The 16,444-nt window shown below is 38.3% G+C and overlaps 1 protein-coding gene across 3 annotated transcripts in view; it reads left to right on the forward strand.

The window, feature by feature from the left end:
• Positions 1 to 11,327: 11,327 nt before the first annotated feature.
• LOC126905496 (early growth response protein 1-B-like) overlaps positions 11,328 to 16,444 on the forward strand; it is an 11,580-nt gene continuing 6,463 nt past the window's right edge. Inside the window, exon 1 of one of the 3 annotated variants that reach the window (XM_050685231.1) lies at positions 11,328 to 11,524. Coding sequence is in view for 1 of the 3 variants with exons in the window: in XM_050685230.1 (XP_050541187.1) it covers positions 16,307 to 16,328 (22 nt within the window). In the remaining 2 variants the exon portion in view is untranslated. Of the gene's footprint in view, positions 11,525 to 11,625; positions 11,646 to 16,013; positions 16,329 to 16,444 lie in introns of those variants that run through there. The other 2 variants (XM_050685232.1, XM_050685230.1) reach the window with 2 other exon arrangements.

Consider the following 16,444-nt stretch of genomic DNA (forward strand, 5'->3'; position numbering starts at 1 on the left):
TTTTTAACATTATTTAGCTCATTATTTTGTAATCTTGCTCTTTTGTTCATAATAATAACAATAATAGATATAATTATTTTGTTACACATTATAGTAATACTACAATTTAAAAACATGTACATTTGAAATGATAGACAATTTAATTTAACTTAATTTAGTTAAGAAATGCCACAAAAATTGAGAATCCATAAAAATTCAAAGAAATTATTAGAAGCTATAAAAATATATAATTAATTAAGAAACCATAGAATTACAAATATACTTGAGAAACCATAAAAATGTAAAAAAAACATTGAGAATCCATAGAAATTCAACAAAAATTAAGAAGCCATAAAAATGTAAAAGAACATTGAGAATCCATAGAAATGCAACAAAAATTGAGAAGCCATAAAAATCCAAAAAAATAAGAAGCCATAAAAATGTAAAATAAAAAAATGAGAAGCTATAAAAATACAAATTAATTGAGAAGCCATAGAAATACAATTTACCTGAGAAACCATATAAATTAAAAAAAAAATTAAGAAACCACGAAAATGTATAAAACATTGAGAATCCATAGAAATGCAACAAAAATTGAGAAGCCAATAAAATAAACAACAAATTGTGAAACCATAGAAATACAGAAAACGTAAATTATTCTTATAAACATCATATTATTTCTCTATATTTCAAAGACTATTAACATTATTCCGTTATAATCTACCGAAGAATATTCCTTTGTTACATCACTACCTACAGTTAATTATAGGTTATATCAATAGCAAATATTTTTAAATAGTTTTTATCATAATTTAATGTGTACGGCATGATTTTATTCCAATAAAACTGAGTGACCCTTTTGAAATCAGATTTGAGTTCAATATTACTGATCTTGATTACAACTTTTATAACCGATATTTACAACATTTATCAATCATTACATCGACTTTTCCCGATTGCTGTACAAGTTTTAATAAAAACAACAACTAGTTTTAATCTATTAGTGTTTATCAACTTTATTCAATTAAATTACAGGCGTTCATTCAATCGCTAATAATTTTCACGGAAAAAGTCCCCATAACCGACAATTTAATCGCCTTTTACACTCGACAGACACGCGCCAAGTCAGATTTGGGATAAGTATGCGGTTAGACGCGTTGGAAAAACCGCCGACTATGTGTGTTATTATAAACAGTATAACTATGTAAAAATATTCGCGGTGTTGCGTGAAAAGGACTATTTGAATGGAACGCTGCGTAAATATGCATTTGTCACAATTTTTGATATTTAAATAGTTTTACTAAAAAATAATAGGAAACATGATTTCAACGAAACGATTGACGTCATTTGGTAATGTTTTTGGGTAATCAAAAACCAACAACGCTTTGTAGCTGAGACTGCACAGTGGGCGCTCACGTGTTCACGTTGTTTTTCTTTATTGAGATGTACTTTTGTCGTTTTCATGCGCTTTTCGGACCAAACAATTGATATACCAAAGTATTGTTTACGAGATAACAATAACAATTGTTTTCGAGATAAAAACAATGAATAAATTGCGTTCAAACATTACATAAGCGCGTACAAGGAAATTTGTAGTCGATACGATAAGTCCTTGTGGGTGTACGGACACCGGTTTACCTTATTAAAACATTTTAGTTCAAAAAACGTTTTCTAAATAAACACAATTCATTAATCGATAATCAAACAACATTCTAATCGTTGAGCAATGCGTTTAAATAACAGTTAAAATGTATTTGTATAATAATTATAATCTAGATGATGTTTTTAATGATGACTCTGCCCACGCTAAAGTGTATTATTTAAACGTTGACTGCTTTAATGGAAAAAAAAACAGACGTTCTGTCGTATCCAACACACTGCGTACAATTTTAAAAACGTTTATTTCGTATTTATCCGACAAAACAGCTCTTGATGATGACACAAATTCGCCTTATATCTGTAATATGATTAAAAATCCTATAAATATGTAGCACGGGTAATACCTTTGAATTTTTTCCTTTTTCAAATCGTTTTCCATTACAACGAAAAAATAATAAAACTTAAACATTTCTAGGTGTCTGCTGTGTTACATATTTATAGATTGCCAAACATACGATTCGAAAGTATCGTTGATAGTCTAGTTCATAATTTTAAATCACAGTTTTTCAATTAGTTATGTACATTACATTATTTGGACACGTTGTATTTGTCCAAATCCGCGTTATCTATTGATTGTAAGATTGTAGTTAATTTTACACGTGAACAACAAACAAACCGGATTTACATGGCAGATCACGCACTTACCATTGATAAATTAACAGTGTAATTAAAGACCGGACAATTTTCTCACGTTTTAGAACTATTTCCAATTCGTGAACGCAATTAACAACGCGTAATGAGCAACTGTCCGACCGTTTTAATTAGCCATACTAAACGGGTCTGGGCTTAGTGAAAAGCTCCGAGTGTCGATTCTTCAGAACTCGGCGACAAGCTTTTCGGTATTTTACTTATTTAGCGGGTCCGCAAACAACAGCGACTCCTCCGCCGCTTTCGAAACAGGCAATGACCGAAGTGAGCAAACGATAACCTGTGGCACTATAGATAATAATCGATGGAATGAAAACCAGAACCGAAGTGGGTCTTTTATACCGACGCCACGGACAGGATTAGCGTTGCAAACATTTAGATGGGCGGCCGTGTGTGCGTTGACAAAGAGACAAAACAGAAATAATAATAAATCTCACAGTAATAATAATACGTCCGGACTGGAAACGTTGCGGTGGCACACGGGCGCGGTGCCGGTAATCCGTTTTTCGCGCCACGTGTTATTGCAGCGCGGAGGACCTAAAAACATGAACAGGTACTCGGGCGCGATAACGTCGGGCGATTACACTGCGGCCCGTGTCTAATCATAGCGCACGATCTCCGGTCGTCCCGGCTGTCGGATTGTAAGCCACGCCGGGACAATTAGCATCCCACTTACTGTGTATCGTTATCGTGCGGTGAACAAACTGGACGGTGGCGGCTTTTGGCCCCGGGGACGGATCAGTGTCGTCGATTACAACTTTCGATATTTCGATCGCTCCGAACGGCGTCGCTCACAGTCGTAATCGCCTATTCACTTAAATCATTACACCGATTTTTCTTTTCCCTTTGTTGACACAAGTACTTTTTACCTTCAGTGACGGCTCCTGTGCCCACACCCGACCAAAAAAGTGATCGATACGGATCGTAGACACACTCCAACGCGCTTCGAAGTATTTTTCGCTTAAAACACTATCAATAAATATGTTTTGAGTGGTTTTTTTTTTTCAACGGCTTCTGCACCTGAGGTAACGACGCATTATTTGGAAATTTTAATGAAACCTACAGAGTCAGTGAAACACCAAAGATTTGCACTAGTAAGGTACAAGTAAAGTGTTGCGAATTACTGTTTTTATGAATTTTTATTTTAATCGGTGAAAAAAATGAAGAAATATCGATAGTACCCGGAGGCGTTTCTTTTTTTTTATCCCCAGCCACGGATTGTCCAAACGCACTACTGTTTGCCTGGGAATCCAACAACGCATTTCACCCGCGGGGAATTAGAAATAATATCTACCCGCTAGATGTTCTACATTTAACGATACTGTCACTAATTAATTGACGGTTACAGTAGGCAACTTAATGTTTTTTAAAAATCGCATTTCACAGTTTTTACGCGTGCAGTTTAATATGATGTCGACCAACTTATTGTAATGACCTCAGACAGAACCCGACCACAGCGTGTAATTAAAAAAAAATTCAAATTGTAACTCGTACAGTGATAGTTGTATTTGTGGTATTTCGTATACGATTGCCTTTTTGAATATTCTCATTTTGCTAATTATGAAAATGTAATCTTTTTTTGATACGGCCCAGGTCATCACAAACGGCGGTCGATAAGGCGACCGATTAAACCAACGAGGTCGTTACTACAGTTTCCACCAAACACAAATCAAAACACACAAGTGACTGCGATGTAGTAACTCAAAGGTTTCGCGAAACAACGAATTTATTATAAAACACATTATAAAAATAATCTGCACAATAATACAGCGTCGGAGAGACGTACCGGTAACGCCCGTTGGCAGATGAATGGCTTATTTTTTTTTACCAAAGAATAGTTGATGTAATTCATTCTTCTGGTCGTGTAGTGTGTGTAACTGGTTGCGGCAGAAACAACAACGTGGAACGCATAAATATTATTATGTTTGCACATTAACAATGCGGCGCGGGGCGCAAGAAAAAGTAATATACGATATGATTAACACTGAGCACAAAATAACATGTTCTATCTTAACAATATTTACATGATCAATGAGTATGTGTGTGTGTGTGTGTTTGTGATGAACGCGGTAAATAAACGTTTGAACGTGTAGTTCACGTGCACTGTACTTAAGAATGTAATAATAGGACCGTGCGGATGATTGAGCTGCTGGGCCCACCCCCATATGGCACCCTTTAATTGTCTTGATAATTTCTTGTATTTTTCTAAACAAATTTATTGATATCGTACTATCCTCTTTGGGTCTGCAGGTATTATTTATGATCTTTTTCGAAAATCCATATTCCGGCTTAATTTTGTGTCTCAAGTAATTTTTTCGAGACTATAAAATAACTTGCCGTATAATTAAGTGTCAGTTATACATACAGGGTGTTTAGTAAGTAAGGTAACAGGTCAATTGTTATAAACAACGAGAACAATAGAAAACCGTTTCCTTACTTACTAAACACTCTCTCTCTCTCTCTATATATATATATATATACGTTTATCTTCTAAACTTCCACATGGAGTTGGAGGAAAACTATGCACTTAGAAAACGAAGCATTATCATCGAGCTACTAACAATTGGTACAATTAAAGAGGTACTAACAATTCAATAAGCAGTTACTTATTGAAAGAGATGTCTAAAAAAAAAAATCGCACTCCAAATTATCATCAGAGATGATTATTTAGTCAACATATATTATAAAAGTTTGAAACAAAGCCAAGTAAATATTCGACATTATTTCATCAACACCATGTACTCGGTAAATAGTTTAATTTCATTTCAATAAGTGTTGATATGAAAAATTGCACATTTCACACAACAAGTGCGTAAAACTTAGAAAATGAATTTTCAAATGTATTAATGACACTTTTTTAAATACTATCAGAGTTGAGTATAGCGGTTGTTTTCAAGTCATAACGTGTCCGACTTCTATCTGTGCTAATAATAGACACACAGCAGAGTGCGTGTAAGACGAGTTCTAATATTTATCGCGAGTAAAAAACAACGAGACGCACACAGTTACGTCCTGGCGAGTAACCGCCGCCGCCGCCGCCGGGACACGCCTTTCTAGACTCATTGAAGAAAACGCATTACACAACACCCGTGTACTTTCTACACATTCGCGGGACACACGCAGACGACTCTTAGAGATTGCAACGCACCGCTGTGGTCACTTGCCGATCATAATTTCAAAAACGGTTCTCGTTCGCGGTGTCCTTTAAAATGTAACACGACCGAGTGATTTTTAAAAGTTCCGTGTAACTCGAAAATGTTCTCGGGTTGATTGTACGGGGGACATAAAACAGTTGTGTCCGCGTAACACTGTGGGCTGGTTTCACACGACCAGTGTGTATTGTTTGCGCAATAATAAAAACACGTCCCGTCCTTTTCCCGCGCTTGCGAAATCCTTTACTGCCGTTTGTGGGACGTGCACGCGCATGTTCACTACATTATTATTAATCTCTCACACACTTCGGGAATATACTTTTATTATCGTCATCATCGCCCGTAACGGTCCGTTGGCAAAGGTGACCCATTGTCTCTGTTATACACGATCATCTCCTCACTGCTACCAAGAACCCCGTTTGGGAATGCAACGGCCGCCTGCAACACCGCCACCGCCGTCTTACCGTGCGACGTCCCCTATGTTGCGTTGATCTAGGGGGTCCCGTAAGTGAAAACCGGCCGAACCAGGTGCCTACGGCGAGACAACAATCGACCGTCCCGTACGGGGGACGATATGGCGAGGGGGTTGCGGCCGAAGAAGTCGTGGGAATCGCGTCATCCCGGGACGCTTCTTCTTGTGGGACGGCAGCTGGACCCCAGGTGGGACGACGGTGCCGTCGCAGCACACGAAATTCCCATGGAAAACCGGCTGCCGCCGATCTCTAGTTTGTGCGTAGTTGATAAATACAAATATAATACCACTCATTAGACGGGAATAGTAATACAATTTACGCAGCTATAGATGTAGTAGGTGCTATCATGATGTTATTGACGACGGCCTGATTTCCTCTTATTTACCGTTTTCGAAGTAGGCACGTGGTGGACCAAGGATCGGATGCACTACCTGACGTCATCGATTCTTATTATTGTTGCGTGATACAATACTAAAGCTCAACCCAACCGCCGGCGACGATAAGGTGGCAGACGTAGTGGGGGCGGCGATGATCGGCAGCAACAGGAGGCGCGTGTGGGAGTAATTATTACTGAAGGGTCAAAGGTGTCGATTCGCATGACGTCAATAGACAATACGCCGGTTAAAAGACTGCGGACTTGTAACTGGTATTATTGTGTCTAATTTATTAGAAACTCGCTGTACAAACCGATGAGGCCTATACTGGGATTCGGCCGGCACGTTACGAGATGTGCGCTCGACAGGCCTCTCGTTAGTCGAGTTCACATCAGACTCGTACTGCGAAACGCGCCCGCACTGCAACAACAATAAATTACACCCGGTACCTAAACACATCCGATGCTGTGCTTGTCTGGGAAACGCTTGTAAAACAACTTGTAATCGATTCGAAAAATATTACCGATCGTGTAACAATCGTGTTGCGCTGTTGTTTAACGGCCGGCGTACAAATTTTATTTACATTAGACGTGCATTACAATGAGCTATTCAATGGGTTTATTTAATCGGTTGCCGTTTTTTTAACGTCCGCGTTGATCGACCGCTTAATTATGCCGTTGGTCAATTACCGTTTACTGCGATCAGTAACGGACACCTCGATAACCGAACCCAAATACCCAAAGTACTTAGGCACACGTTGTTAATAAATCACAATAACGACACGTATATTTATATGTGTCATTGCAGCGAGTAGTGCAGCCGTGACTCAACGTCCCACGGGACATACTCCATACTTTTGTCTTTGAGTCCTAAAGCGTATCTGTACAGTTACTTACTTTGTAAACGATTTAGAATTGTAATTTACTCGACTAATCGACGTGATTTCCTCGATAGTTATTTTATAGTAAAAAATTGCATTTTAATGCTGTAGCACAACTGTGTGACGTTTTAACAAGTACTCTTGGATTTAATTCTTTAAACACGACAACGACCCTTTGTTGATTTGGTTATTTCGTCAAACGTTTGATACAATCGGTCGTAAACTCGTCAAGTGTTTATGTCATTATTATGTACCGCCGTTTTGAATTTGAATTGGGTATGCCGCGTTCTACTCGATCCACGAGGTTAGTCAAAGAATTATTAGTGTAATAAACATCGCGTAATTACATCGTCTTTGTCCAATTAACCGTGTAAATAAATGATGTCGAGAACATCCCCTCGGAGCCACAAAAAGAAGTCACGGCAAATCGGTCGACCCGGTGCTGAAAAAAAACGATAAATGTTGTAAAGTAAAATGCAGATGCCAGATAAGATTTGGGTAATTATTGTAATGAGGTCTCGATAAACTATTGAGACGCGCGCCAAGATCACTCAGACTGCACCGATATGACGTTGTTTATTAAATTGTACACGACGCTCCAGGAGCGTTTCAACTGGTGTGGACAAAACGTCGTTATGAAGTTCGAACGCAGCCGGCCAACGGAGTCATCGCACACGAGCCATCTCGGCACCTGTTTTGAGTACATTTTAAACAAATGCGTACATCGCATTTGTTATCGCTGCCGAGAGATCAAGTCAACTGTAATCGGACGTTTGTTATATCTGTCTAGAGATATGTAAATACCATACGTGTTGGCAGGTTCAAGTCTAAAGGTGGATTTTCTTAAAACCGAACATTTGATTTCATCATTAAACAACTGCTCAACATTTTACTGGTATGGACTTTTCGAAAATTAATTGAAACATACACGATTGCGCTCTGAATGATACCCCAAACGCGTATTGTTATCCCCGAAAACTCCGAATGGAAGACAAGACAATGTGATGAACCTTCATTACCACCACCAGTCGTATGGAGTACGAGACTCGCGGACGATTTTGTCAAACTGCGCCTATACAAAATAGAAGGTCGAGATATTATTGTCAACGCAGTATAAAACACAGCGGTTAAAAACATTTAAATGATAAATTATACATTTTTAAAACTGGTCGTTAATAAACACCAGAGTTTTGGCGATTCACATGTACAATGATCTACCGTGGTGATAAAAATGTATTTCTTCGAACTAAGCGTGAAACTGTTTGATTTAACTCAATATACATATAGATAACCTTGTAAGCTGTCGCTTGCCGTTGAGAATAATAATTAGCAATTAATAACTCATTATACCGTATATTGAATTTGCAATCATGTACATTTCTCCCACTCAGAAATTCGCTATCAATTTCTTCTCGTTATGTAGATCGGCGGAACGCCACAATAATAAAAAAATTATAGGGTTTATCGATAAGTTATAGTCTCTAATGTATTATTTATTTTTTATATGCATATAATTAATTAAATATCGTGCTACAACACCAAAGAGTATTATTGTAGGTCAGTCGAAAAAAATAACGTCAGCATGCGAAGAAGGTGTATGATGTTATCCCGATTTACAATTCCGATCATTAACAAATTCTAAAAACCAGTCAAAACATTTTTTAGGTGTAATAAATGAGATACGCCAATGAATGTATAATAAATGTATTAATTAATGAACAAACAAATCGACTTATTTATCTAAAATCGTTTAAATTCCATGAAGTTTCAGTTACATTCGCGGTATCCAGATAAATATTGACCCTTACAATATTGATATCGAGGCCATGAATATTGACTAAAATTTAAGGAACCTGATCCTAAAGTCCCTCGGGTCTGTAGTAAATAGGACCCTTACCTAGAACACAAAGCGTTCGGAGTCAAACGTTGTGGCCGTTTTCTTAAGCAAACTTGTTCTCTGTGCTGTCTCAGATCAAAGTCAATTAGCTCAAACGTTGATACCACAAACTGTAATATTTTTTTTTCTTCCTCTCCTTCTACGTTTTCTATACATTATAGGCGTTCTTATGAGGGGGGGACCAATGAAGGATAGAATATTCACGATGAATATATATAAAAATGTTAAAGATTTGTTTTGGAGGAGGTAGAAAAAAACGTTTCAACTCCTCTCAAAACGAAAACAAAATCAAACAAAAGGGACTGCTAGTTTGTTATTTACAAACAAGCAATCCTTCGTATCACAATCAGACTTTATAGAAATTCTTTAAAACTATGTAAAAAATTATGGCGCCACATCTTTATTTACCTATCTATTACTATAATTTTTTTTTTTGTTTGCCGTAACAACTAGTCGAGCAAACCAGAACTCATTTGTTTACAAATAACGCAATGATAACCTTGGCAGTATTTACGTAAGAAAAAAATTATCGATCAAAACAAAGTTTTGCTTAAAAATTGAGATTCCATGCACTTCCTGTCCTAATTTTGGCATACGTGTATTGGAAGTTTTTAACGCATACTATGTAAAGGAAAATGTTGATAAATAGTAATAAAAATGTCGTATTTCTATATGAATTTTTGATACCTAATGTGTCTACTTGTATGTAAAATTAACGCGTGTGTTCAGAATATCTCGCTGATGTTTGAATATTTTTTTGGATAATTTCTTACAGTGCGTTATTTAGACGTTCTAACTAAAAATGAAAAAAATAATCCAACCGCGTGCAAATATCTGGCGGCGTTCGTTAATTATGGACATTATGTTTTATTCGATAGCGAAATTGATGAGACAAGATCACGTTAATGTGCCGGACATCCGCTACAACTGTTTAAAATTTTTTATCGTTTGCGTCGAATTGTGCTGTGTTGTGTTTTCTCGGATTAAACTCGAACGGTATTATTTAAGATTATTATCTGCCGGCCGTTTAATTGTTTACGCACGCACGGTAAGGTCCACTATCTCACGTGAAACCTTAAGCTCTTTATGTTAGTGTGTGTTTACGCACATTCCACGCAGTTCATAACAATAATTTTAATAATAACAACAACAACAACAACATCGGCAGCAGCAGAAAAACATTGTAGACCTTAAGTGGATTCTCGTAAGCAACAAGTAGCTGTTGGACGTACGCAACGTATTAATTTGAATTTTACAGTGTAACACTAGTCCGATAACGATCCGCTTCCATCGGCTCACAAGCTCGTCGTCTTTTGTTTGGCGGCTAATTTACAACGAATCACAGTAAGGGGAAGTGTTTTCCGAATAATAAAAAATCTGTCATAATTATTATGGGGTTTGTGCACTACGAGGCTGACCTGAAGGGTATTTAAAAATTTATCGGAATAATAACATGTTCTACATTGTTTTAATGATTTTACTCGCATTACTATATGGCGTCACGGTGAATGTGTGTGTGTGTGTGTGTGTGTGTGTAACGAACGACAGCATACGGCGTGTACGCAGTGTTTCAGTACAAATTACAGGTCGCTCATAAAAAAAGTCGTGTCCCGCAAAGGAATCCGATAGACACCGTGCCATACATCATGTACGATATTATTTTGTCTGTTTTTTTATCGTCTAACGGGTTAGACGCAGCAACGCGGTCGATAAATGTTATAATTATTATCAATTATATCATGTGGCTGTTTTGACGTAGGTCGATGGTTTTCGAAGGGTTTTGATGAGCCTCCGGGCCATTTATATGGGCCGACAATTAAAAGCGATGTAACGGCGGGCGGACAAAGGAGCGTTATGGAATCGAGAGGAAAAACAACGGCCAACACGTGTTTTCACAAACGATAATTTGCGGTTTCGGCAAAACTCGGCATTCGCCACATCAAACATGCCATACGCTTTACATATCTCAAAAGCCCTAACGTTCCCTCTTTGTGCGGTACCCCCGCGGGCCATCAACCTCGCCATCCGTTAACCTTCGACTCCGCCCATCGGTGTACGGGGATCCCTGCGCTAGTTCCATCGACGTACCACCTATGTGCATGCGAGCGGACGTCCGTTCGTCCTCCGCCCCGTTTTTGGGGAAGAACCAGCCGCCACCACCACCACCACCGCCGTCACCTCCGACGCCGCCGCCGCCACCACCACCACCACCACCACAACGGCGGGCCGTCCGATAGCAAAAGTGGCGTCGGCGGAACAGCCGAAAGGATCTCAGTGTGTCAGCAACAGGCGACCGACCTGTTGCACAGTCCCGAAAACGGTTGCGAATAACTAACAGAGTTTTACTACGTGTATTTGTGCGCGTAATTTTTTTATTTTCTCGTTTGCGCAACCAGTGCCTTTCAAGGTGTACAGGAAAACAACATAGGCGTGTACCAGTCCGTTATAGATATCGCAATCAGGTAAATTAAATTCTATTCTAATTTCGTTCACAAAAACCCGCATGCTCATTAAATATCACATAAAAAACCTAATGACCATAAAGATTCAACGGTTTTAATGTCTTCAATGAATTTGAAAACGGTAAGTTTTTTAAACGTGCAACGAACGCCGTGTAAAAAATAATTAATTAACATCGCATAATATATAGATATGCAACAATATTAATTGGCTGTTTATTTGTCGTCCGACTTTCGATTTTTCGTCGACTTGGTCCATTGCGTACCAAACTGTGCGAATTATTCTAATTTTACAGAATCTCTGAGGAGAAACGATAATCAGTTTCTCCTCGGAGATTCTGTAAAACAATTTCAGATTGGTTTAAACTACGAATTATGTTTATGTCAGATGATTTGTCCAGTTATTACTACTACGACCTACAGACAACGACCTCGTGAGTGACTAAGTAAAAACTGTGGAATCGAATCGCGGAAATGATTAAAACCGCCTATTAGACTCATTCGGCGCTGTTTCTTAGGACTAAAAATACACAATAATAATCATATTAATAATAACACGAACCATATACTTATCAGTTTTTGTTCGCCAACGGTCGTCCTCGAATTAATTATTACCAATCTTATACTTACGATCATGTCGTGTGCCAAACTCCAATTAGCGTGACGGTGTGTAGTCACTTGAAATTAATTTACTAGCTACGAATAATTCGTAGAAACGGCAATAGTTCTTATATGTAACAACGACATTTTCAAATTCCATTTTTTTTATTGAAAAGTGTGGCTCATCGAACGAGTCCGTGTAAAAATTAAAAATCATTTATTTCCAATTCACACGGTCGCAGTGAAGTTTGTTTTTCTCAGAAATTATCATTTTTATCTACATTGTGCCGTAATGTAAATCAGTTTTTATTTCGTTTGATTATTTTGCTTATGAATAATAGGAAATATTAATGACAATATTTATTAGAAAATAAGGAAAAAATGATCTCGACGGTTTAAAATAAATTAACACTAATATGTTCAGACATTTTGAACAGTTTAAAATAAAACTTAATTTAGAGTATTCTACGTTAGTATATTGTAATATTTATACCGTTAGTACAGTTTTAATGTGTTTATAATTTAAATGAATCTATATACACATTATGTATATTAACCCTGATAACTTTTCTTATAGATTGAATTAATAATTTTTTTTAAGAGGAAGTGTATTGTGAATTTTTTTACTATGAAATAAATATATATCATTAAGTTCATTAAAATAATGTTTTTAGAATATATTTAAAATCCAAATATTTCGTTTAATGAGTCACGGTTACATGTTGCTCTAAAAGACTTTTACTAAAATGTTCATTACTTTAAAAACAACCTTCAAATTTTTAGCCCTTTTTTTTGTAATTAATGTCAATAAATCTGCATTTTTAAAAAGATTCGTTGACCGATCAAGTTTAGTTGAACTCGTTGGGTTGGCGCGAAGATATCGTTACTCTTGTGTGTTGGGTCGTATCAAATCGAGTGGAAAAATTTGGGTGCCTCGTACAATTGAGAGCCGTTTACGGTGTTTGCATATAAAACGTAATTCCTAATCCAATTTCGTTTTGGGTTGTTATAAGATCAAACAGCGGCGCACGTGGGGCTCGTCATCGATTGTTGTACGTAAGACGCAGCTGTTGTGGGCCTTTTGTTGGTTTGCCCAAAAGAAGGAGAAATGTGCAAAAAAACGGTCTTAGCACGTGTCATACCTGCCGCCTGCGCGTCTGAGTGTATGTTTTTTTTCTTCAAAAATAAGATTTTGTCGCTTGTAACGGCTCTACGCCACAATGGAATATTAATATTAGCTGCCATCGATCAACCCCTAATCTCATTCTGTCTCGTATCGATTGAAATCTCATTGCACACTGCGGGTTAATAACATTAACGGTATAAGTGTACCGGATAGAACGGCCATAGTAAAAATCGTTAACGGATGAAGTTCCTCAATGACCAGCGTGCAATATTATAATACATACAACTTTTTAAATTCATAGCACTTTGTTTATCACAGCCGTTTTTACACATTCGAGTTGCGTTGATAACATTTTTTTATCTTTTTTCCTCGAAGATGTTCACATTAAAGAAACCGTTAAAATTACAATACTGTAATTTATATGCGCACTAACTGCACCCTTTGGCACGTTAAGCACAGCTATTGATGGCCTCTGCCGTAATGTCGAAAGATAAGAAACGCAACGTACGTCTGCATAATGCAATAATAACAACAATAATGTAATTTCAACGGATCCATGAATAACGGCAAAACGAATAATTATATATATTTTTTAATTGAAAAATTATTCAACATTTACTTGTTTTACACGGTGAAGAACAGAGGCTAATCCTTGTGTTCTTCTTATGATCACATTGTAATCATTTATACTCGTTGTAATGCACATATTGTATTGGCAATCATTTGTTGGGCTTACCGTAAATTTTACTTCCTAAAAAAATGTATTTTATCCGAGGCCCATGGCAATCTGCAGCCCTCATTCGCTGTCCAAAAACACTATTCACAGATCTATGTACAAACCATTCACGTCACATCAACCCCTATGATCGCGAGAAATGAATTTAAAAAAAATAATAAAAAGGAACTTATGGTAAAGGATCTAAAGACGGCAGATGTATAGAGTGTTGACCTCGTTGTTTCCTCTGTAATTTTCGAAACGAACGAATCCAAATCGTTTTCACTGCGAACTATGTAAAGAACAGTTGTAATGTATACACGGTAAACATGGGCAACAGATAATTACTTCTACAATTACACCGGGCGAGGGGACAGTGATTTTGGTCATACATAACGGTCTTGTTACCGTCCGACTTGTGCTTGGCCGGCAACCGCCCCCGACAACATTATTGCGGACAATAACAACATTGTTGGTCTATTGTCCGGCCAACAGGACTACGGGACGTCCCGCTGCGAAGCGTTTAGCCATAACATACACACGTAAAATTATTATAAAGGTAGTCGCGGAAAACCGACCGGAGTAGCGCCGACCGGCGTGTATCGCTGTTGTTTGCTTTATTGAAAACGAATAAATCACATTACGACCGTCGCACAGTATCGCCGAGCCACAGTCGGTATCTTGTTAAACAACATCCGTCGCGCGCGTATGTGTTCATATTGCCCGTGAGGGTGGCATAGGTACAACTAACTGGTCGCTTCACCCTCGTAACGGGTGGGAGGCGGCGGTGGCGAAGGGCATATAGACGAGAAATTCCGGACGGGCACGTGCTATCACGTCGTCTCGTCCCGGCTGCTGTCCCCCTCGACAACGCAGCCGCCCGCAGATAAAACGCGTGCCTCACGTGGGCGGCACGAGTCCCCGACGGTGGAGGACGTACGTGTCGTTTTATTTTTTTTTATCCTTACCTGTACTTCCACCCTCCTCTGGCGTCCAACGGTCGCCCCCTCGTCACCTCTGTACGTGCGAGTCCAAAATAGGAGACGTGAGTCAATGTACCTACTGTATAGTTTATTTTTTACCTCAGATATACTTAATAACAATCTTAATAATAATGGACGGCAATATAATCGATTCCGTAACGGTTTTGTATGAACGCGCGGCGTCTTTTATTATTTTTGTATAATATTCATATTACTATTATTTTCGTGTATAAAAGAAGAACGCGCGCACGGGCTGAAAGATATAGGAAAATATTAAAAGAATATAAAAAAAAATCGTTAAGATAACAATAATGGGGCAACGCGTTTTCTTAGTTGTCCGGCACCGTGTAATTCACTGCGACCCAAGTGGTTATTGGTTTTTATCGACAGTGTCCTTCTCCAATTTCGACGGCAGTTTTCTCGCTCTTTCCAAAGGTACACGCCTAGTCAACTTGCATACAATCGGAGTAAACGACGCCGCGTACCGTATCCAAAACGGAGAGCGAGTAATTTTCCAGAACGTCGGACAACGACAATTTTTTTATTGCTCACATATTGCAATCCGGTCAATTTTTCGGTTATTTCTGTGGTTTCAATAAACGCGTACAGAAATAATATAGGAATTATCGCGCACTCACATAATTTGTAATATTTCGTTGATCGGTATCAGGTAAACCTTTTTAATTAGGACGCAAATATAAATACACCGTCGGCCGTCGATAGTGTTTTCCCGTCGTCGTCGACCGGCACGTCTAATTGCCACAACGGGGTGATTACGATATTCGTATTTATTAAATCGTTTGGGTTAAAGCACAAAAGAATAATATACAGATAAGATAAAAGAAAGAAAAATTAACTGACTGCGTTGTTGCTGTCGGTAAATTCACGCGTATCCTAAATTGTTGATAAATACGTCGGGGGCGGCGGTGTAATGGGGCTAAACCCCACCTCTCCCCCGGTTCAACCGACGTGTCTAGGTGTCATCGTATGCGTTCGTGCGCGGTCGGCAGCTAGCGCGCGTTGGCCGTCACGGCGGCTACGAGCGACGGACGTCACGAGTGCGGGCCAGGTATAGGTCGGCGACGTGATCGGGGGTCTTCGGCCCGCCAGTGGCTATCCGGACGTTGGTCGTGTGTCGTCTTCACGAGTGTGATCGCGCGTCCCGACCGTCAAGTATCACGTGTCCCGTGATAAATTTACTTTATTTGTTTGAAACATTATTATTCGGCTTTATTTTTTTATACTGTATTGTGCGTTTTTAACGATTAGTTTTTATTTTCAATCGTTGTTTTGAACGACATGGAAGAATTGATCGATCGTAGTATTCAACGATCGAAATTGCGCTTTTTCCGTTTCGTCAAATGATACAGAAACTGTCAACAGGTTAGAGATTTTTATTTTATTATTAATGTTTTGCCCGACCAAGCGTATGTTGATTGTTTTTCGGGATTAGTCCACTTGAAAAATTAATCCTTTTTTTTTTTTTTTTTTTTTTTCCG

This window comes from Daktulosphaira vitifoliae, unplaced genomic scaffold (genome assembly GCF_025091365.1).
Source record: "Daktulosphaira vitifoliae isolate Bord-2020 unplaced genomic scaffold, ASM2509136v1 Scaffold_4, whole genome shotgun sequence".
NCBI lineage: Eukaryota > Metazoa > Arthropoda > Insecta > Hemiptera > Phylloxeridae > Daktulosphaira > Daktulosphaira vitifoliae.